At 44.8% G+C, this 24611-nt stretch overlaps 1 protein-coding gene across 1 annotated transcript; it reads left to right on the forward strand.

Annotated features, from left to right (window-relative positions):
* The first annotated feature begins 15637 nt into the window (after positions 1-15637).
* Positions 15638-19501, forward strand: LOC125545505 (probable methyltransferase PMT19). The gene is made up of 6 exons (XM_048709460.1): positions 15638-16383; positions 16463-16673; positions 16794-17091; positions 17865-18254; positions 18360-18437; positions 18960-19501. Exons 1-6 carry the CDS (start codon positions 15736-15738, stop codon positions 19171-19173), a joined length of 1839 nt encoding a protein of 612 aa, XP_048565417.1. The 5' UTR covers positions 15638-15735; the 3' UTR covers positions 19174-19501.
* The last annotated feature ends 5110 nt before the right edge of the window (positions 19502-24611 follow it).

Consider the following 24611-nt stretch of genomic DNA (forward strand, 5'->3'; position numbering starts at 1 on the left):
AGTTGTATTCTTCACTTTGATTCTTATGAATTTGTTTTTTGCCCGAGAGTGTGTAATTCCGTAGCGCAGTATGGTTATCATGCGGCTGTGCCATCCACTGTTTGGTTGGATCACATGCCAGGTTTTGTTTTAGACTTGGTTGCTAGCGACTTTGCTGCACCCGTTGGTTAATGGAAAGTTCTTTCTTTCAAACACACACACACACACACACACACACACACACACACACACAAAATTCTTAAAACATAGGCATGATCAATTCGCCATGTCCTTGTGAGAGCATCTCTAGTAGTAGATCCCTTAAAAAGCTTTAACTTCTTATATATTTTTTGTTTTGAAGAGTTAAACCCGATTTAGCCAAACTTTTATCTAGCTAACTCCTTAAAAAAATTAAGCAACGGCTCGGCTGGCCCTCAAATATACTCGACTGACACTGTTTCTCAGGATAAATTCCGGCTCCCCGCCGGCCCGTAGCTTCCACTGCCCCTCCTACCCCACTTTGATTTGGTTCCCATCCGCCTTTGCTGGAATCTACCGATATCTAACTCGTCGTCACCTCGATCTCGTGGACGAGAAAACCCAATCGAGAAGCTTCGTTTCTTCCAATACGAAGCTGGCGGACGATAGAGATGATGTAGAGGACCCGTCGAGGAGCTTGGCAGCGCGATTATCACGGCAAGACCGGCGAACTTTGTCATCGTCCGGGGATCGGTTTGAGGGGAATCTTCCTCCTTGAAGCCACAACGTCTACTGTTGGTCGTCTCGCAGACCTGCCGTCTACCCCTAACTCCAGCATCGACTCACCGAGGCTCTCACCTCCTCTGCCCTCAAAGTGTTTGACGAATTGATTAGGTGCATTCTTTTAGCTATTTTCATTACGCTTTGATGTTTTTACAATCAAATTCAACAAAAAAATTGCATAGTCTAGATGAAGAGGTTGAGGGAGATGTTCTTCGACAACTCTTCATCGAACGAGGAGGAAGAAGAAGATGATGATTTCAAAATGGCCATGACCATGATCAGTAACGAGGACTTTCAATGACTGAGACTAGGATCATAGTTTGGCCTTTTAACATCAATCGAGATAGAGAAGAGGGTCACGCCAAGCTGATGAAGGGTTACTTTAGCCACAATGCAACCTAGCCGGAGAAGTAAGAGACCAGGATCACAGTTCGTCCTTTTGTACATCAATCGAGATAGAGAAGAGGGTCATGTCGAGCTGATGAAGGATTACTTCAGCCACAATGCAACCTATACGGAGAAGTATTTTTTCGTCGATTTTCGGATGCACTGAAGTCTCTTCTCCACCATTGAAAAAGTTGTAGAGAAGCATGATGCATGGTTTAAACTGAGGCGAGGTGCATCAGAGGATATAAGTGTGAGCACATTGATGAAGTGTGTCGTACATGCTCGAGTGCTTGCCTATGGGTGTTTGGCCGACACCATTGATGACTATGTCCGCATTGTGGAAGATCCAATCCTGGAGGTCGTTTGGAGATACACACAAGCTGTGATTAAGATCTATGGGGTGGAGTACTTGAGGGCACCGAGTTGTGAAGACACCAAGGGACCATTGGGTTTGAGTGAATAACGATGATGGCCTAGAATACTTGGGTCAATTAATTGTGTGCACTGAACATGAAAGAATTGTTCCACAAGATGGAAATTTCAGTACAAAGGGCATTCCAGAGATCAAATAATCACTCTTGAGGCAGCTGCATCGAAAGATTTGATATTCATTATTTGGATTGCCTGGCTCTGATAATGACCTAAATGTGTTGTCAAGATCACCACTGTTCAGAAGGCTTGTTGCCGGACATGCTCATACTTGCAACTATATGTTGTAAATGGCCGCTAGTACATGATGGATTACTACCTTGAAGATGACATCTATCCTCCATGGACCATATTTGTGAAGACAATCTCACGCCCTCAAGGCAACAAGACAACCCACTTTGCAATGCGTCAAGAGTTGGTAAGGAAGGATGTTGAGAGAGTTTTCAATGTGCTATAGAAACACTTTGCAATTATTCGTGGCCTTGGTGAGTATTGGAACCCACATGTCCTATGGCAAATATGACATGTTGCATCATCTTGCATAACATGGTCATTGAAAATGAGAGAGGCATGCTCGAGAACTTTTCGTACACCTCCAATGGATATCATGTTGAGCCGGAACACAATGAAAATAGGATACAATGATTCCTCCCAGCGCATTGAAGCATCGAGAACCAAGAAGTTTGTACCCAGCTCCAATATGTTCTTGTTGAGCATCAGTGGCTACTCCATATCACTTGATTGTTGTGCTTCTATCATGTTCTTTACTTCATTTGGACTCTTCCATGTGTTTGAATTCGAATAATTTGATTTGTAAACTTTAAATTTGTAATATTCATGAATTGTGTGAACTTTATTACTAAGTTTGGATTTAATATGTGCGCAAGTATGTAGTACCTAAAAAACTTAAAGAATTGGTGATTTAGGGAGTTAAGTTTAGGGGTTCGGCTAGAAACCGTTTTCATTTAACTCCTCAAATGTAAGGAGTAAGGTAACACGAACCTTTTTGAAGGGCTAAATTATAAGGAGTTGGGTAGAGATGCTCTGAGACCGGCAACTATAACCGCGCCCCCTTCTGGGCCTCGATATGCATGGCTGTTGAACATGCCGCTGCACACGTTGGTGTCAGCTCTATTCAAACACTCAATAAGGGAAAACAATTGTGCCAAATGCGCCTGCAGCGAACAAATGGATCAAGGGTATGAGAAACGGGCTCAACAACGGTCTGATCAATTATTTCCTCCTTGTATGGCACCGAATTAGGGGGCAGAGGTGCGATTCACAGATGGTAAGGATGGTATGATTAATTGGAAGCACACCAATTCCAGAAATTTCTTTGCTCCTCATCCTGCGCATTCCAACTCTTAGGCGCTGCTTTTATGCAATTCAGATCGTTTTGGTCTACGCGGGCACTGCCAAAATGTAAGTTTTTCTGTAATGAAACGTCTTCATTAAAACTTGGTGAAAACCCAATACTAAGTGGAGCAACTTACAGTAAGAACCTCATAGAGAAAGGAAATCAAAATGAGGTCCCTGGCGTCTTCATCCTCCACCTCCCGCTTGTGCAGATCGATCCCGCCTAGCTGCCTGCCACTATATTGGTGTTGGAAAACCTGCCCAGTCAACACCATTGCACAATGATCAGAGATAGATGAAGAAATTGAAAGCATGTGGCATTGGGGAAACAACAAACCCCATTCGTCAGTGCAAACGACATGATCAGTCTTAGTTCTAGTTTGTACTTGACAACTGACGGTGTCCTGGACTAGGGGGTACTCACCACGTCGTCTCCCGATCTGTTAGATTGGGCCGAGGACCCCCATGGCCGTATACTCACTAGTGCAGAACCGGGCAATAGCACCGGTTCGTAAGGGGCTTTAGTGCCGGTTCAGTAACCGGCACTAAATTGTAGGCACTAAAGGCCCCCCCTTTAGTACCGGTTCAGCGCAAACCGGTGCTAAAGGGCAAACACGTGGCACGAGCCAGCTCCGTGGGCGCGTAGGACATTAGTACCGGTTGGTAACACCAACCGGTACTAAATGTTTTGGTGTGTTTTGGTTTTATTTTTTATTTTTACTTTAATTTTGTGTTTTCAATTTAATTTAGTGATTGTTTTACATTATAATGAGTTGTTAAATCATTAGGTGATTAGTTTGACTGGATGCATGTGGATCCTAGCTAAGTCATCAAGTATATGTCATATCCATATTATATATACTTGATCACCTACTTAAGTGATCGAGGTAATATGGATATGGCATATATATACTTGATCACTTAGCTAGAATCCATCCAGTTGAAACTAATATGCAATTTCTTTCATAAATGATATAATAACTCATCATCATCATCATAGTAATTAATATAAAAACTCTTGCATCATATATATCATCACCAACGGTTTTCATAGCAAAGATATCATCGAGTTCAACATGGTAATGATATTATAAGCGTTCATAACACCACAAAAGCAAATCACTCTTTGAGATTAAGTTCAGGACGAAGAACACGGACATGGGAGGACAAGTACTAAGAGTATGAACTAGCTAATTAATCACTCCTGATGCTCTCTCTCAGGTAAAATAGTATAGAACATGTATAGCTTTGCTGATTCATCATATTGGAGCATGCAGATGAACCTGTCTCCTAATCGTGGGTTGCGCTTCTGATTGCTGCCCCCTAGTACTTCTCTGTGATCGTTCATAATTTTGCTCCAGTCTTTTACTATTAAGCATTCCTCGCTATTAGAAATCCTGAATGCACTAAAGTGCATTATAGGATATCTTGGCCGTAAGCTAACAATATTCATGGTACCTTTAGTCTCGATCCAATCAGGCACAACATTCATCGGGAGTCCCTGTTGAAGAACATCGTATAGTAACATACTTAGCAATAAAGTTTAGCTTAAAAAATAATGTATGCAAAAGATGCACTAAGGAGAAATAGTAGAAATCTTACCATCTTTCCTAAATATATGTGACCGTAATTCAGTACGAACACTATTGGTCGCACGTTTTGAGTACTAACATTTCTAAGTGCATGAAAGAAATTTGTCTTGACAGTATCAAGATCCTCAAGCCATGAAACATAATGACTTGTCTCCTCGCAGTTTAGTTCAGCCCCGAGACAGTGGATGGTCCTGTCTACCAAGCGCCGGACATGTTTGCTTGATTGGAAGTAAGCTGTCATGAGATCTATTAATTATTCAACTGGTTCAAATAATCTCATATCGAAGACATAAATATGGTTGAGAAACTCACATAATGGTAGAACTGGAGGCGTCTGCACATCGACCCAGATGTCTCTATTACCTTCAATATCATCTTCCGGATGAATATCAAAGGTGATAACCATATCAGGCTCAAATGCATAAGCCTTGCATAGTGCTTGTCAAGTTTTGCATTCAAAATAGGTGTATGTGTCTGCATTGTATAATTTGACGTTGAAGGTATAACCATGCTCGGTCTTCAAGTAAATTCTTTTTACCTCCATAGTTTCGTTAGGACTGAAACATATCTTATCCAAGACAAAAATTCTTGCATGGCAAGGGATACGCTAGTAGAATAGTGAAAAATTAAAATTAAAAGGTGAAGCAAAATGAAGCATAAGTCATGCTTAATTACGAAAAAAGACTTGTCATTGTGACTTACTGTACCCACTTTGAAGTTCTCATCCAGCTTGATGCTGAAGCGTCTATCATCAACTAGAAAATTTTGGCCGCACAGGCCGCGCTGGTCTTCGCAGTATTCGCACATAATAAAATCGTATTCGTCGTCAGACGACATTCCTATGTTCATAGGTGAAACAATAAATACTTATTAGTTCTATTAATTCAACTAATTCTGTTAATTCAACTAGTTCAACTAAGCACTTACGAAGAATATACCTAATTAATTGAACTAATTCAACTAACTAGTTCAACTAATTAATTAGATAATGAAATCTCATATAACTAAATTAAATATATATATAACATATAATTTATATCTAATATCTAACATATATGTTCATATATAGGTGAAACATTAAACACTTACTAGTTTTATTAATTCAACTAAATAAACTAGTTCTATTAATTCAACTAAGCATTTACTAAAAATAAACTAGTTAATTTCTTACTAAAATAAAGTAGGTAGTTCTATATAGTAATATTTTGATTAGATCATCAAATCTCATATACCTAAATTTTCTTACTAAAAATAAACTTGTTCTATTAATTTTCATACTAAAAATAAACTAGTTATATTAATTCAACTAGTTCAAATAATCTCATATATATACCTAATTAATATCTAGCTATACTAATTCAACTAGTTCAACTTGTTCTAATTCATGTAAAATATATTTGACCTTAATATTTAACATCTTTTCCATATAATTCATCTAACCATTAACATTCTAACATTATTATCTACGTAATTTATCTAACATTAATCTAAACAACAGAAAATAGAAAATAAGTAAAAACAATGTGTGTGTGTATGTGTGTGTATGTGTGTGTGTGGTGTGTGTGTGTGTGTCTGTGTGTGTATGTGTGTGTGGTGTGTGTGCGTGTGTCTCTGTGTGTGTGTGTGTGTACGTACGACCGGGGGGCGGCGGCGTACGGGCGGCGGCGGGCGACGACGGGGGGACGGGCACGGCGGGCGAGAGGCGGCGGCGACGTACGGGCGCGGCGGGGGCGACGGGCCGGGCGGTGACGGCGACGGGCGGCGGGGGCGGCGAGGGCGGCGCGCGATGGGGCGACGGGCGCGACGAAGAAGTTTGGATCGAGAAGAACTACTGGTGGTCGATGAACTGATTTTTTTTCGTAGGTCCATATATATAGGAGGGGTCTTTAGTGCCGGTTGGAGCCACCAACCGGTACTAAAGGCTAATTTTCGTCAGGCCAAGGGTCGGGAAACGGCCCCTTTAGTACCGGTTCGTGCCACGAACCGGTACTAAAGACCCCCCCCTTTAGTACCGGTTGGAGCCACCAACCGGTACTAAAGGTGGTGCGCTGCCACCCGCAGTGCACAATGTTTAGTCCCACCTCGCCGAGCGAAGGGCAGCCGCACTGGTTTATAAACCCAGCCGCGGCTGCTCCTTCAAGCTTCTCTATATAGCAGGCTTCTGGGCCTAATTAACTAGGGTGCGCTGCCCTGTGAGCCTGCTGGCCCTTCTGGGCCTGCATTTGCACACCCTAGGTCTGGCAGGCCCACTGGGCAGCGCGCCAACAAATTTTTTATATAGTTTTTCTTTTCTGCATTATTTATTTTCTTCTATTTATTTTTGAGTAATTTTTTATATATTTTTTTTTCTGCATTATTTATTTTCTTCTATTTGTTTTTGAGTAATTTTTTTGTATAGTTTTTTTCTTTTCTGCATTATTTCTTTTCTTCTATTTATTTTCTTCTATTTCCAGTTTGTACACGAAGTGCGTCCAGTTTTTGCCATGACCCTCTCTACTCTTTCACGCATGCTATGCGGGTGATATGATGATACCATGCCAAGTTTCAACATTTTCAGGATTCATTTTGTAGTGATTTTCAATTTCACGGTCATTTAGCTCTCTAAACAATGACCGAAAAATAATAAATGATGTCAGAACATGTTGGAAATTGATGACGTCGCTTTGAATGCTGCATACTGAACACAAAAGAAGTCCGGAGTTCAAATAAGTTTAAAAAACATTGAAGTGGCCGTGTAACAGATGAGTTCTCGTCCGAAACCCTGATACTCCGAAAGAGTTTGTCCAGTTTGTACACGAAGTGCGTCCAATTTTTGCCGTGACCCTCTCTACTCTTTCGCGCATGCTATGCGGGTGATATGATGATACCATGCCAAGTTTCAACATTTTCAGGATTCATTTTGTAGTGATTTTCAATTTCACAGTCATTTAGCTCTCTAATCAATTAGGTAAATGACCGAAAAACAATAAATGATGTCAGAACATGTTGGAAATTGATGACGTCGCTTTGAATGCTGCATACTGAACACAAAAGAAGTCCGAAGTTCAAATAAGTTATTAAAAATAAAAAAGAGGTGCAATGCTGGTTAATTTGCTTCAAGCCATTCGGAATAGTGTAGACTGCACTGCACATAGCTCAGTGCAATCTATGCTATTCCGCCACGCTTGAAGCTAATCAACATGCAGGTGAGCATTGCAACTCTTCGTCATTGTCTGTGCACTCACGGCTTATAAACCGCTCATACTGCCTCTCTCTTGGCGAGGTGGGACTAAAAATCAGCTTACAAAGAAACTCTAGTACCGGTTCATGGCATGAACCGGTACTGAAGGTCTTCGTGGGGGCCCCAGTCTGACCATAGCCTGACACAGCCTCATTAGTACCGGTTCGTGGCATGAACCGGTACTAAAGGTTGCCCACGAACTGGTACTAATGATGCCCGCCCGCCTAGCCGTTGGAACCGGCACTAATGGTCACATTAGTGCCGGCTCAAATTCAAACCGGCACTAATGTGCTTCACATTTGACCCTTTTTCTACTAGTGAATCATGGGCCAGTTCGCACAGCTGCCGCATACATGGAAGAATCCACAAGACTTGGTGATCAAGACAAGGACTCCTCCCCACCGGCGTATTCGGCTAGGACTCTTGTTATCCTAGGCCTCTGGTGCATTATATAAACCGAGGCCAGGCTAGTCGATAGATCATATACAATAATCATACCATAGACCAACTTCTTGGGTTTTAGCCTCTACGATCTCGTGGTAGATCAACTCTTGTAATACCCATATCATCAATATCAATCAAGCAGGACGTAGGGTTTTACCTCCATTAAGAGGGCCCGAACCTGGGTAAACATCGTGTCCCCTGCCTCCTATTACCATCCGTCTTAAACGCACAGTTCGAGACCCCCTACCCAAGATCCGCCAGTTTTGACACCGACATTGGTGCTTTCATTGAGAGTTCCGGGGTGTGATCGGCAAAAGGATCGATGACTCGCCTACAGATCAACTGCGACTTCGGCATCTTCGTCACCAGCTCGACTGGTCACCTTGGTTCAACCAAGAACTGTGCCCCGTGTTCGGATCACCATGTTCGGACGAGGGCCTTCATCAAACATCAACTCCGATCTCTATCAAAATCATGAAGGAACCATTCATGGAGCTCGGGGGCTCAAACGTCAACATTGCCCTCAAGCGACCGTGCTGTTTTTCTAGACAGCGAACTTGTATTCGCCGTCACCACCTCCTCAAGCATCGGTTTGACGATCGCTTCAGTGGAATAGTGCGGAATTACGTCTACAACAGCCATGCGAAATTTCGTCGAGTTCCGATGGAGGAATCTCCGACAATCTACGATATACCGGAGCCCTGTCAAATCTGGACGGGAATCTGGACGAGTTCAGGGCATGGTCTCCAGAGCCCATCTCTGAGGTCCTTTGGAAGATCCAACCGTTCATCTACTGCGGAATTCCCATATCTACCACCCCTCCAAATTTCAGCTCGATCCGATGGTTCAAACTCCGGGAACCTTCCGATGAGTGGACCAATTTTCGGATCTGTTTTCTGCGCGAATACGGATCCGACCCGAATTCATGCTTCTTTTATGAACGTGATATTGGACAACCTTTTTAGAGGAATTCTCTTCTAGGGTATTGTGCGTTGTTTTTAAACACGTGCCCGCAAATTTTTAAGCCCCCCCTGAGGTCATCTTCATCATCATGCTGGTGTCAAACCAGTCCGGCAATATTGCTCCAAGGCTACCGACCTGCGCTAGGCACGTCATCGCTTTGTTGAGCCGAGCTCAACTTCTTCGGATCATCATCTCGGCAAGCCGAACAATAGTTCAGCATCGCGAAGGATAAATCATCACCAACATCGCCGCCCCACGGATTACACAGAGCGGTCACACCGGCATCGCCGCACGGTCACTTCATCAGGCCGGCATCGACCACGTCACGACCGGCATCGGCAGGGCCGCACTGTTGCTTCTTCAAGCCGATGTCCATCACGCCGACCTACTTCGACTCATCGGCTGACATCGAGGCTTCGACATCTTGTCTGGACCGGGGGCTTCGCCATCTCTTCATCAACCTACTCCGGAGACTTCAGCGTCACTAGCCGACCAGCTTCGTCACGTTAGCTGGACCGAGGGCTTTGCCTCCGCAAGCCAACCTTCGCCAGTATTGCCATGCCGTCGCTTTATCGCCCATCAGGCAATGGGTGTGCGGATCGAGTCCCAATTTTGGGAGTCACCTTTCTTCGGATTGCTACAACAAATAAAACCAGGTGCTATTAATCCTAGTAATTTTTGCTTGTTGGGGTTTATTTTTCCCAAGAAAATATTATTCTGGTTTGTTCCATCATCTGTACACAGGTCTATCGAATGATGGCCGCACTAACGACGGTCGCGTGGTGGTTCGGTCAGTTTCCGTACATAGTCCGGTGAACGCCGCATCCGGAACTCGGACCGACCTGTGAATTCATGCTTTGCCACACCTTTACCGCATCACGCCAACGCCCTGCATCGACATTGACTTCGACGCCAGGCCATATTTCTTTTATTACTCACTTTGCATGAATTATTTATTATGCAACATTTTTTTTCATTATTATTATTATCTCCGGTTTGCACTATTTTTTGTGCACAGGAAATGATCCGGGTTGGGCATATCGTCAACTGGGCGTACTGACATACCACGTCACCTTGGCTGGACGGGGGGCTTCGTCAGCGCTTCATTACCCCATGCCGAGGACTTCGGCATCACTCTGCCGGCCTGCATTGACCGTGCTATGTCACCACTTCGGAGTGCCGAGCTCTTTGCTCCGCCACCTCGGGACCGGCTTGGGGGATGGAGCCTTGTCCCGCATCAAGCTCGGACCGCATCATCAATAACGAACACATTACCCAGCTAAGTTGCCTTCATGCTCGAAGTTTTAAATTTTTAACTTTTGTTTGGTTCGACCAAGCATTATGCTTTTTGGCAAAAAGTTGTTTGTGACAAAGTTCTTTGTCAAAGCCTTGTTTGTTGCAAGCAAATTCAAATACCCCGTTTACTTGGGGGCTTCCTTCATGAAACTTTTTCCTCTTGCATATGATTATACTTGTACGGCTTCGTTCCTTGTTCGTGTATTATGCCACAATATGCACCATATTGACTTAAGCGATTTGCAAGCTGGGTTGCCTGGCTCCTGTGCTTACCCCTACGTCCCCGATTGTTCGGCTAGGGAGTAAAGGGAGCACCTCTGCGATTGTCACGACCGGATCCTCCGAGCTTTGACCTCAGACTGGGTGAAGCCGAAAGCTAGCGCTCTTATTGTTTTTAATCATGGTCGGCACACAACGGAACTCATGAGTACAAAAAATCTATTGCACAAGTCTCATAGTAATAATGAGCACCGAAGAAAGGTATCGGTGGGGATACTATTTTCTTCGAAGATGCTTCTTGCACTTCGTCTATAATATAGCATAAGTTCACTGAGCGCGCTTTGTCTGTTACAACCTTATGGCCCGGTTGCCTGGTTATCGGAAACACTGTCGATATTCTCGACAGGTGGAGTACATAACACTTTTCGGTCCTTGACTGAAGAGGGAGAAGCCGACGTTCGGTTAAGACGCGTTTAAAGTCCGGGTGAACAAATATATGATATTAGTACTTCGGTACATACAATCATTATACATAAAATTCTTTTACCCAAGTCACTTGGGGGCTCTTAAAATTTATATGAGCTATTTTATAGTAAATGTGTTTTCTTCTTGGTCGTTGCAAAGTCTTTTCCTATCGCTTCTTTTTCGATGTGAGTGTGTGGTCAATATCCAGATAACCCATTTTCTCTCTAGTGATCGCTCGAGTTTAGTTCGCTAAACTGGTCTAACGAGAAACACTCCACCTTCAGGATAGGAGGCTGCAGCCGTAGGCTGACCCGCTTGAAGTCTTGAGATCGGATGTGTCATATTAATGCACGACAGAAGCACAATATTTTTTCCCCAATTTTCGGATTGGCACCGAACACTTGATCTTGTTCGGACGTCAAGTTTTTACTGACATTTTTTGGTTTTCCAAGCTTAGGGCACTTTTAAACTATTTGTGTGTTTTCAGCACAAGTCTCGCAGTGCAACGCCGGACACCTTTAGAGATTCGGCAAAAATATTCCCGGATATTGCTATATATGCATCGGTTTCGAATTGTGTCTTCGGTCAATAGTTGGGTTGCCCGGCTCCTGCGCTTGCCTCCTACGTTCCGCTTCGTTCGGCTAGGTGTGCAAAGGGAGAACCACTGTGATTGTGCTTCCATCTCACATGGTTAAGCACCTCAGTGGAGAAAGCCAAAAACTGACTGTCACAATAAGCGTAAATTGGTCAGCAATCCGATGACTGTGTTAAATGACGGGCCATTCATGACATTGGCCGAAGTGTTTACGGCTTGACCTCGACTGTCGCCGAACACTACTGGGGGCTAGTAACTGGCCGCCCAAACTAAATCCTTAATATTTTGCTCTTACATTAGAGCCGAGGTTTCATGATCATGCTTAGCATGACAACCCAAAGAAAGGAACCAATAGCGGGACTATTTTCTTTGAAGACATTTATTATGTTCAACAGTAATATAATATATCTCTCTGCGTACATTTGTTTATAAAATCGTATGGCCAGATTGCCTTGTTTGTCGTAAATCTTTGCCCTCATAAAGGCTTTATAAAGTAGGACAAACACTCCTCGGCTACTAGCCGGGGAGGTGGAAGCCGATGGTCGGTCAACAAAATTTTGTACAATGCGGATCCGAGCATTAATGATGTAAAGTACTTGGATACATAGAGTCATTACACATAATTTGTGATTTTACTACGGATATTGATCCTTAACTCGGCCACCCGTGCCCGCATTAAGGCTCGGGGGCTACTGGGCTTCGGGCTTATTATTTACAAATATTAAAGGGGCACATCGATCCCCTGATATGGTGTTGCCACCCGACCAGTGTCTCGGGGGCTACTGCATTGCCTGTTCAATGCAGAAAATTTTAAGTGCAATACAGTTGCCGAGGAGATTTTGATCCTCAGGTTGGTCGGCCTCACCCAACCTGAGTCTCGAGGACTGAGCACGCCGCTTTTTATGTCCCGACGTATTGTGCCGAGCTAGGACTTGATCCTCAGGCCGATTTTGTAAATCAACCTGAGTCTCAGCGGCTACTGGGATCGGCGGTCTTACGTCATCCTTCAGGTGCATCTCGGGTTTTAGACCGATACACACCTTGAGGGCTACTGGCTATATATCTCGGTAGAGAATAAATTGCGCCAATAAAAAATATTGACAAAACATCGGCCCACAGTCGGGGTGGTGCACCACCTCGGAAGCAGTCCGGCATAAAGCTCGGGCGCTAGTGGCTGGCTCCATAGAGGGCATTTCTAGCATTAAGCTCGGCTAAACTCCTTCAACTTTTTTGGACCAAGATGATCTATGACATCTTGGGTATAGTCCGGTGTTGGAGCTTGGACACAGTCCGGCGTTGGAGCTTGGATACATTTCGGCGTTAGAGCTCGGAAGCAGTCCGGCATTGGTGCCCGGCTGCAAAAGATACCTCGAATGCAGTCTAGCATTAGAGCTCGGACGCAAGAGGACACTGCCTCCCGGGAACAACTTCAAACCCGAGGTGTGGCATAAAATAACAAGGCATTGATAAATGTCAGAAACTTAAAGGGGCTCCTCGGATACCCGACGTGTAAACTCGTTGAATGCATTTCGGCGATCCTCAAGATCGAAGATGAGAAGATTTGTTGAACCAGTTTTCAAGACCGTCAACCGAAGATGAAGAACAGTTCGGAAGAATCGAGGAGCGTCCCTAACTTGAAGACCGGTTCAGGGGGCTACTGACGGTGTCCTGGACTAGGGGGTACTCACCACATCGTCTCCCGATCTGTTAGATTGGGCCAAGGACCCCCATGGCCGTATACTCATGGGCCAGTTCGGACAGCTGCCGCATACATGGAAGATTCCACAAGACTTGGTGAACAAGACAAGGACTCCTCCCCACCGGCGTATTCGGCTAGGACTCTTGTTATTCTAGGCCTCTGGTGCATTATATAAACCGAGGCCAGGCTAGTCGATAGATCATATACAACAATCATACCATAGGCTAGCTTCTTGGGTTTTAGCCTCTACGATCTCGTGGTAGATCAACTCTTGTAATACCCATATCATCAATATCAATCAAGCAGGACGTAGGGTTTTACCTCCATTAAGAGGGCCCGAACCTGGGTAAACATCGTGTCCCCTGCCTCCTGTTACCATCCGCTTTAGACGCACAGTTTGGGACCCCCTACCCGAGATCCGCCGGTTTTGACACCGACAACAACTACTGCCCCGAGTGAGTTTTAGATCGTGAAACGGCAGCTCAGAGACCCGACCTAAAAGCATTCGTTAACCTTCTGTTTATAGATGAGTTACTATTATCCTCTACTTTGCATACCAAGTTGAAGTCTCCTGATATAATCCATACAAGAAGCATGGAAGCCTTGAGGTTCATCGTCTCCTCTACATGAACACAACTTTGTCACTATGCGACCGAGCGCCGTAAACGACTGAAATACTACAAGAAGCGCGTGAAGCACGCATTACCACCATGGTAGGCATCGAGTTGGTGGAGTTAGTGACGCTAGTGATGTCAAACTGGTTCGACAAGAAGGCAAGGAGGATTCCCCCTCGTGTACCGATGGCAAGAAGGAAGCACAAGGAATCAGCAAAGGCCAGGCTGAGGATTTCTAGTACAAGGACCCATTCAATGAGTTCGATGTTTGCATCAAAGAGAAAATTGACAGGTGTGATGAAGATGAACAAGACTACACACAATTTGGCGACGCACATGATTATTAAGGCCGCACACGTTTTAATTGAGTACCATACAATTGTTGATGTCAGTCATAGATAATTAACAATACACTAGCATGATGCAAGATACAAAGGGCCCGGGGTAAGATGCCCGGATAGCAGGAACTACCTCGCATGATGGATACATTGGGAAGGGGATGCAGCTCCAGATGCCGTCCCTAATCACGAAGAGTATGTACATGAATACGGGGGCACTCGATGAAGGTGGCACGCACAAATGGCCAGTCAGCCGCTGCCCGTCGGTCTCGACCCTTGCCCCTCTGAGATGCAGCGGGGCATCTGGGGGTCTTGCTGGTGGCCTTGGAGGGCTGGAAGGCTTTGAATAAGGCCTTGATAGCTCGATTTCGTCCGGAGATAGATGCTCTTTGAGCAATGCGAGGAAGCGATGCAGGAGAATACCGCCTGTCACTGCCGCATCGCCGTCATGGCAAAAAAATCTAAAAAGTTTGTTTTTATCATCTTGCTCTCAAAGGTCATTTTGTTTGGAGCATTTCAAGTGGACTAGACCATACTACCATAGTAGCAAGCCCAACAGTAAATTGTTGCTCGTAATCACGCCAAAATACGTAACACCAAAAAATTGCCAAGAATTATTAGGGCATAGGTAAGTGCCCAATATAGTGCCCATGGTTCTCCAAACCGCTCTGGCAACAGTGTAGAAAAAGAGCAAGTGTTTGGGATGGTTCTACTTGATTGCAAAAGAAACACATGGGATTACCGTGATAAATTTTACTTTACGTAACTTGTCTAGTTTTATTGTTTGGCGAATGACGTAACTTGTCTAGTTATCACAACCTCTTAAAATAGTTGCCACAAGAAGATTTGAATTTTGAGAGGAATTTTACCAGCTTAATCCATTTGTGCCTACAACCAGACAAGGAGTTTTCCAATTTTTTATACATGGATTTAGTGATCTATTTGGATTTATTTCCCAAACCCCAACAAACACCATCAGGTTAAAAGACAAATGCAAACTAAGCAAACAACAAAACGAACTGGTTTATACACTAAACTTTATTTGCGTCTGTACTAATGTTCAAAAAATACTTAGTTTGAGTATTGTACTACTCAAACTCAAGCCATATTTTTAAAAAAAAAGATAAGCCGTTTTTTTAAGGGGTGGCCATATTTTAATCGAGCCTACCCGCTCTGCCTTGGACGCAAATGGATGGACTGGACTTTCTGCGGGCCCCATCCAACGACAACGTCCGGGCCTGCGAGGTAACCGCCGCCCGCCTCAAATACGAACACGACGGCCGCACCGGAACCACTCCACTACGCCTCGAGCACTAGCTCGGAGCATCCGATACTGCTGTCCAAGTGTCCAGCCCAGTGTATCCGTCACGCGACGCCATGCCGCTGCCGGCGCCGGCGGTGGACGCCGTCATCAAGCCGCTGCCGCGGGCGCTCTCCCTCGCGGGGGCGGCGGCCGCTGCGGCCGCGACGTCCCTCCTGCTCATTTCCGCCGTCGTCTCCCGCGCCCGGGACGACTACGCTTCGCCTCCCCCGTCCACCAGCGCCTCCACTACCGCCGCGCTCCCCCCGGCGCCCGAACCCTCGCCGCAGCACCATGAGCACCCCCATCCCCCGCCGCCGCCCGTCCCGCCCTGCCCGCCCAACGCCTCCCATCACCCCCCCTGCCACGAGCCTCCCTCCGGCGAGCGCCACTGCCCCCCGCACCCTCCGCCGCCTCATCCTCCGCACCCGCCCGAGGACCCGCCGCCTCACCCTCCGCCCCCGCCTCCGCACTGCCGCGTCCCCCCGCCCCCCGGGTACCACCCGCCCCCACCGTGGCCCGCGCGGCGGGAACGCGCGCGGTTCGCCAACGCGGATCTGCCACCACTTACTGCGGCGAAGCTGGCCGCCTCTCAGGACCCCGTGCACGCGCGCGGGGAGTGGCTGGTGTTCCCCAAGGGGGCGGGGAATTACGTCGAGCAGCTTGAGCGCGTGGTGCCGCTCCGCGGCGGTGCGGTGCGAACGGCGCTCGACATCGGTTGCGGAGTGAGTAACTAGACTAAATCACTTCGTGCTTCCAGTAATTACCATACGTTCTCATCGCTGATGCTGTGGCTCGTTGCAGGTTGCGAGCTTTGGGGACTACCTGTTGAGCTATGGCGTCCTGACCATGTCCATTGCTCCGAGGGAGAGACACGGTGCGCATGTCCAGTTCGCCTTGGAGCGTGGACTGCCCGCGATGATTGGAGTGCTCGGCGCTCGCAGGCTGCCGTATCCTTCGAGGTCCTTCGACATGGTGCACTGCGCCGACTGCCATGTTTCATGGACTGCTCATGGTAGGACATGAACTAAATCGATGCTAACTGCGAAAAATCACATACATATTTTCTTCTTTGTATCCAACTTATGATTGCACATATTTTCTGATGTTCTCATTCACCTATAGCTGATTCCAGATGGGCTGTATATGCTGGAAATTGATCGTCTTCTCAGACCTAGTGGGTATTGGGTTATGTCCAGACCACCCATAAGCTGGAAATCACCCTACAAGGGCCCCAACAAAACAATCGAGAACCTTGATGGTCAACAGTTAGCTATGGAAGATACTGCAAATAAGCTTTGTTGGGAAAAGGTGTCAGATAAGGGCACAGTTTCTGTTTGGAGAAAGCCTATTAATCATCTCCATTGTGCCCAAGAAGCAGAGTTCCTGAGATCACCACCACTCTGTACAGAAGATGACCCAGATAGTGCTTGGTAAGGTTCTCCTTGGCAGCTTGAACTTTGCTTTCTAGTCATTTTTGTGTGCTTGAAGCATGATAGTTAACTGTTTCATTTTCCATAGTCCTCTCAATACCACCCAAGAAGTTGACACTGCACAGAATAGTTTGGCCAGGGTTAATGTTTATATACTCCACGCGTGTTATTGTGAAGCTAAGAAGAAACATACAAATTATAGCTGTTCTTATCTGAAGTTTGTCACTCTGTACATGACATGCGGGGGCTTGTATGGCCATGAATGTTAATTCTCCGGGTTAGTTGAACATAAGTGTGCCTAGAAATTTTCAGGAGACAACTCAATAACTAAAAAGAACTTTACCCAATACTTGAAGCATGTACAAAAAGGTGCATCTAAGTGAGTTAGTAAGTGTAAGAGTACGAGTACAGCACCAGTGAATAGGAGCTTACAGCCGAGCAGGACAGAAAGAAGGCAGTTGCTGAGTCATTGGATAATCTAAAATATTAGCCATCTGTACATAAGCGTGCCTGGAAATTTTCAGGAGACAACTCAATAACTAAAAAGAACTCTACCCAATACTTAAAGCATGTACAAAAAGGTGCATCGAAGTGAGTTACTAAGAATATGAGTACAGCACCAGTGAATCCAAAGAGCTCACCGCCGAACAGGACAAAAAGAAGGCAGTTGCTGAATCATTGGATAACCTAACATATTAGCCATCTCTCGCTTGCACTGAATGATTATTTTATCGACGAACTCATAAAAGGATTATTGTACTTCTATCTTGCAGGTATGTAAATATTTCGATGTGTAGAACTCGTCTTCCAAGAGTTGAACTTGTTGGTGATATTGCTGGTGGCCCAGTGGAGAAATGGCCTCAAAGACTTGCTGCAGTGCCACCAAGAATAGCCAATAGGGAAATCAAGGGGATGTCCATCCAGGCATACAAACATGACTTTTCAATTTGGAAGAGAAGAGTTGAACTCTATGGAACATATTTGAAAGATTTATCTCACAGGAGTTACAGAAATGTCATGGATATGAATGCTGGTTTTGGTAGCTTTGCTGCAGCCATGTTGAAATACCCTGTTTGGGTCATGAACGTGGTTCCTGCAAATATAACAGACAACACCCTCGGTATCATCTATGAGCGTGGCTTGATTGGAACATACATGGACTGGTAATGTTACAGAGCGACTGTTATCTTGTAATGGAGTACTATTCCTATTTTTCCATTAAGATATAGACAAGAACTCACTATCTCGAGTCAATTTTTTATTGTTAGGTGTGAAGCTTTCTCTACTTATCCACGTACATATGATCTGATACATGCTAATGGAGTATTCAGCTTGTATATCGACAAGTAAGTGACTCCTCATAATTCTCTTTGTTCAAGTATACTTGTTCTGTTTTGAGGCAGAACAGACTCAGAAAGAGACATAAATGCTATTTCTAATTTACTTAGCTTGAGGGTACCAAACTCTACTAAAATATAGAGTACCCACTGTGCCACTACACACCCTATGCTTCACGTAGTTTTGCCAGGGGCATACTCTCCCTGAACATAAAGACTTCAAGAGGCACCCATCATTACCCTTGGACCATGGATATCTGCTTACTGAATTTTCTTATCTGAAAAAAAGTAGCTAACATGAAATCCGCCCGGCTTAATTACAGCAATTGCTTGAATCCCTTAATTGCTGAATACCATCAGTATATGTACAATTTGTCAATTTCTGTTCCGCAAAAGGGGCCTAAAGTTATGTTTCTCCTTTTTCAACGCATGGCCTGACAAACATGATGCCTTCAAAAAGCACATGGTCACCATGCAACTCAGGAAGGCCTTGCGGTTCACCGCACTATTTTGACACTAATTTGTCTTCAGGTGTGGTATCCTTGACATACTGGTTGAGATGGACCGAATTCTCCGGCCAGGGGGAGCGGCAATAATCCGAGATGCAGCTGATGTTGTTCTGAAAGTGAAGGAGGCTGCTGATCGGCTGCAATGGCGCAGCCGGGTTGTCGACACGGAGGATGAGGGCCCAGATCCTCAGAAGCTTCTCATCGTCGACAATTCCCTCCCACTGCCAGGGAGCTAGTATAACAACTACAACGGCATCCGTTGACAGTACCATGATCTTATCAGTTACCTGTACAAATGAAGAGCCCGAAGGCGAGGTTACACTTGCAGTTACATGTCCGGATAAGATAAGCAAATAACCCTCTGACGAGGCTTGGTACATTGCCCCCAGCATGCATGGCCTTGAGTGTGTGTAGATGCCACCAACCTCTACCCTGGCACTCTGTAGAAACAGTGACCTTGAGTTTGTATTATAGGTTAATAGGTTTACATATTCTTGTGAGAGGTGGTGTATTATAGCTGTACCAGCGAGGAGCACATATGTAATACATGTTGGGTTGTTGTGATCTCTTTTTCGAAACAACAATCTGTCCCAGGTTCAGGCTTGATGCAAAAAGGGCCCGTTGTTAGGGGTGCCCGTACAAGCAAAGCACAAATCGAGTACGGACATGCCTTTTATCTCTCACGAAAATAGGACGCATAGTTTTTGAGCCTGAGCTCAAATGAGCTTGGGTGAACAGTAAAATAAAAAAAAATCTGAATTTTTTGTTGACAAACATTGACAAAAGTTTCATGTACTTGCAAAAATTCGCCATGGAATCACATTTCTAAACGGTGTGGCAAAAACAAAAACAAAATCAGTACTCTGAAAATGCTACTTCAAAAGCATTTTGGAGCACTAATTTTTTTTTGCCACACCTTACAGGAATGTGATTTCATGATGAATTTTTGTATGCACTTAAATTTTTTGTCAAAAAAATATTTAGATTTTTTGGATTTTACTGTTCACCAAGCTCATTTGAGCTCGGGAGGAGAAGGACACTTTCGCAAGTAATACTACTGATGTTGCTAAACAGCTCGGAACTGTAAATTGAGTGTTGTAACTTCAGTCAGCTGACAACGGTAAGAGCATAGATAAAAATTGGACTCCACTGCAAATCTCATGACAGATGTTTTTGACCATGGTAAATCGAACCTTTTTTTTATGGCAATTTGTGTTTGCCGAGGATGGCGAGTTTAGTAGGCAAGCATGGTAAATCCGTCTTGGTTCATTTTTCTGCCAGAAAAATGTCGTGATTGTAAATTAAATTTGCCATCCTCATGCCAAATAAATTTGGCATAAAACATTCAATTTTCGATGCTTAAAAATCTAACGCCGGAATTTTAGCATTAACGAAAAAATTCCCGCAAAGGTTTTCTTTTTTGAACAAGTGGTTAGGTAAAATTTATCTAAGGTTATACTTACCACACGACTCATGAATACAAAGGTGCACATGGTTCCACCTGCACCCATGTGAATAGTACTTTTTTTTTAAAAAAATACTATAAATAAATTAAATTAAATTAAAATTTTGGGGCATGTTTGGTAGCATGCGTTACTCCAAACATGTCGAGTGGGTGTGAGAAAAACCTAGCTCGCATGTGCACGAACCTTAAAGCAGCCCAGAGCCTGGCTCGCTAGGAAGGCTCGAATCGACCGTTCCAGTGAGCCAGGCTGAGTCGGGCGCAAAAGTGGGTCACAACATTCGCGGCAGTGTAGGCAAAATCCTAGTGGAGGTGGCGGGAGAAAGAAATCCCCTAGCGCGGGATGGAGCGAAATTTGGCATTGCCCCTCCCCCCATTTACTCGTTGACCTCTAGCTCAGTTCTTGCTTTGCTCGGTGGCGATGACTCTCATATCTGTGGAGGCGGCGTTGGTGGCGACTTCAATCTTCGGCAGCAGGACCCGCTCCTCCCCTTCGTCTTCGACTCTGTCTTGTCCTCCTCGTCTGTGCCATGGACGGGTCGTTGGCTCCAAAGGGGTAAGCAGCATACAACCCCTCTGCCTCTATTAGTTCATTTGTTAGGCCATCACGTAAGGTGTAGGATTGATTTCGCCATTGCTCACTGCACCATCGTTGTCGCCAAGGTTATGGACGATACGATGAAGCTGGTTGTTCAGGCAACATCGCTGATAGATGTGATTCAAGCCTGGCTCATGTTGGTCCACAAGAGAGCCGTTTGTCGGAGTGATAAGCCTGTCATCCGTTATGATCCAACGTTAATCAAGGATAGGGAGAGGATGACGAATCTGAACCACATCTACAACTGCAACAACGTAGAGCTCTGCGGATGCTTCGAATGAAAAGAGCACCTTTCATCGGGCTTGTGGAGACGTTTAGGAACAAGGGGGCTGCTACAAGATAGCATCCACACCACTGTGGAAGAGCAAGTTGCCATTGTTCCTCCATGTTGTAGGTCATAATCAGAGGTTTGGGGTTATCCACAACACGTTCAGGAGATCAACGGAGACCATTTGTGGGTATTTCAGGCAAGTCTTGTATGTTGTTGGGAAGCTCAAAGGAGAGATAATCAAGGCACCAACCGATAAAACTCCTAGCAAGATCCGTGCGAGCCCAAGATGGTATCCATATTTCAAGGTGAGCACTACTCATAGTTCATGCCTTGACATGCTTGTGTTATTCTGATACAGCCATAACACCATATTTTCATGCCACTTCCAGGATTGCATTGACGCAATAGATGGTACTCATGTGATTGCTAGAGTGTTGAGGTCACAGTCTACAACATACATGGAAAGTAAGCACTACACAAGGCAGAATGTTCTTGCTACTGTTGACTTTGATCTGAACTTCACATATATGTTAGCTAGCTAGGAAGGATTAGCCCATGATGCTAATATTCTATCTGACAACATGGCTCGGCCTAATTGTTGGGAAACGTAGCATGCAATTTCAAAAAAAATTCCTACGCTCATGCAAGATCTATCCAGGAGATGCATAGCAACGAGAGGGGGAGAGTGTGTCCACGTACCTCCGTAGACCAAAAGCGGAAGCGTTTGACAACGTGGTTGATGTAATCGAACTTCTTCTCGTTTCGATCGATCAAGCACTGAACGTACGACACCTCCGAGTTCTGTACACGTTCAACTCGATGACGTCCCTCGAACTCTTGATCCAGCAAAGTGTGGAGGGAGAGTTTCGTCAGCACGACGGCGTGGTGACAGTGATGGTGAAGTGATCCGCGTAGGTCTTCGCCTAAGCACTATGACAATATGACCGGAGGAGTAAACTATGGAGGGGGGCGCCGCACACGGCTAACAGTTGTTTGTGTGTGTTCTAGGCGCCCCCGTCCCCACATATATATAGGTTGGAGGGGGGAAGAGGCAGCCAGGGGGGCGCCCAAGTAGGCCGAATCCTACTTGGGCTCCCACCCCAATTCGGCCCCCTTCCTTGTTTTCCGGAGGGAGAATGAAACAGGAAGGGGGAGGTTGAATCCCTCCCCATTCCTTTCTCTCTTCGCCTCTTTTCTTCCTCTTCCTATTCGGCCTACATGGGGGAGCGCAGCAGCCCATGCTGGCTGCTGCGTTTCCCCTCTTGGCCCAATAGGCCCAAATCTTTGCCGGGGGGGGGGGGGTGCCCGGAACCCCTTCCGGTGACCCGATATGTACCCGGTACCCCCGGAACACTTTCGGCGTCCAAATATCATTGCCCTATATATGAATCTTTACCTCTCGACCATTTCGAGACTCATCTTCATGTCCGTGATCTCATCTGGGACTGCGAACAACATTAGGTCACCAAATCACATAACTCTATAATATAGAATCGTCATCAAACGTTAAGTGTGCAGACCCTACGGGTTCGAGAACTATGTAGACATGACCGAGACACCTCTCCAGTCAATAACCAATAGCGGAACCTGGATGCTCATATTGGTTCCCACATATTCTACAAAGATCTTTATCGGTCGTACCATAATGACAACATACGTTATTCCCTTTGTCATCGGTATGTTACTTGCCCGAGATTTGATCGTCGGTATCTTCATACCTAGTTCAATCTCGTTACCGGCAAATCTCTTTACTCGTTCTGTAATGCATCATCCCACAACTAACTCATTAGTCACATTGCTTGCAAGGCTTATCATGATGTGCATTACCGAGAGGGCCCAGAGATACCTCTCCGATACTCGGAGTGACAAATCCTAATCTTGATCTATGCCAACCCAACAAACACCTTCGGAGATACTTGTAGAGCATCTTTATAATCACCCGGTTACGTTGTGACGTTTGATAGCACACAAGGTATTCCTCCGGTATCCGGGAGTTGCATAATCTCATAGTCAAAGGAATATGTATATGACATGAAGAAAGCTATAGCAATAAAACCGAACAATCAACATGCTAAGCTAACGGATGGGTCTTGTCTATCACATCATTCTCCTAATGATGTGATCCCATTCATCAAATGGCAATACATGTCTATGGTTAGAAAACTTAACCATCTTTGATTAACGATCTAGTCTAGTAGAGGCTTACTAGGGACACGGTGTTCTATCTATGTATTCACACATGTATCAAGTTTCCGGTTAATACAATTCTAGCATGAATAATAAACATTTATCATGATATAAGGAAATATAAAATAACAACTTTATTATTGCCTCAAGGGCATATTTCGTTCAGTCTCCCACTTGCACTAGAGTCAATAATCTAGTTCACATCGCCATGTGATTTAACACCAATAGTTCACATATTTATGTGATTAACACCCATAATTCACATCGCCATGTGACCTACACCCAAATGGTTTACTAGAGTCAATAATCTAGTTCACCTCGCTATGTGATTAACACCCAAAGAGTACTAAGGTGTGATCATATTTTGCTTGTGAGAGAAGTTTAGTCAACGGGTCTGCCACATTCAGATCCGTATGTATTTCGCAAATTTTTATGTCTACAATGCTCTACACGGAGGTACTCTAGCTAATTGCTCCCACTTTCAATATGTATCCAGATCGAGACTCAGAGTCATCTGTATTGATGTCGAAACTTGCATCGACGTAACTCTTTACAACAAACTCTTTATCACCTCCATAACTGTGACGCCCGGATAATTAAGCTACAGTGGCCCCCTCCTAATGGTGCCATGTCATCGCAGTTAATTTGCTAAACCTCACTTTGATCCAAACCCGATTCAAATTCAAATTTAAATTCCAAGTGAAATTATTATTTGAATTAACGGTAAAACAAAAATGTTTGTTGGGTTGCAAATATTCACTAAGGAATTATCATGTAGAAACGAACATTATTCGGAACTCTAAAAATGCCCCTAGTTATTTTTGAATTGACCCAACAGCACCTACCCATCACCTTTAAATTCAAAACAAAATCAAATGAATTCTAACAGAACCCAAACTTTTTTGTGCCACCCTTAGCTATTGTGTTAGATTTATGTGCAAAGTTTAGTTCAAAGCAAAAATCATTTGGTGGCCCAACTTGATGCAAAACAGTAGTAGAAAATACTAAATAGCAAAGAATACTAAAAAAAGACTAAAGTCAATGTGCACTTTGGCCCAACACCCGACACTGAAGCCCAACCCACCTCCATTTTCCTCTACCTCCAGCTACAGGGATGCAAGCTGGGAGTGCGTAGAGGGCATCCAGGGCGCCTTGG

This window comes from Triticum urartu, chromosome 3 (genome assembly GCF_003073215.2).
Source record: "Triticum urartu cultivar G1812 chromosome 3, Tu2.1, whole genome shotgun sequence".
NCBI lineage: Eukaryota > Viridiplantae > Streptophyta > Magnoliopsida > Poales > Poaceae > Triticum > Triticum urartu.

Coding starts and splice junctions, on each gene's coding strand:
- LOC125545505 (XM_048709460.1), top strand. CDS start 15,736: ATGCCGCTGCCGGCGCCGGCGGTGGACGCCGTCATCAAGCCGCTGCCG. Junction 16,674..16,793: donor TGTTTCATGGACTGCTCATG/GTAGGACATGAA, acceptor AGCTGATTCCAG/ATGGGCTGTATATGCTGGAA. Junction 18,438..18,959: donor TTCAGCTTGTATATCGACAA/GTAAGTGACTCC, acceptor ATTTGTCTTCAG/GTGTGGTATCCTTGACATAC.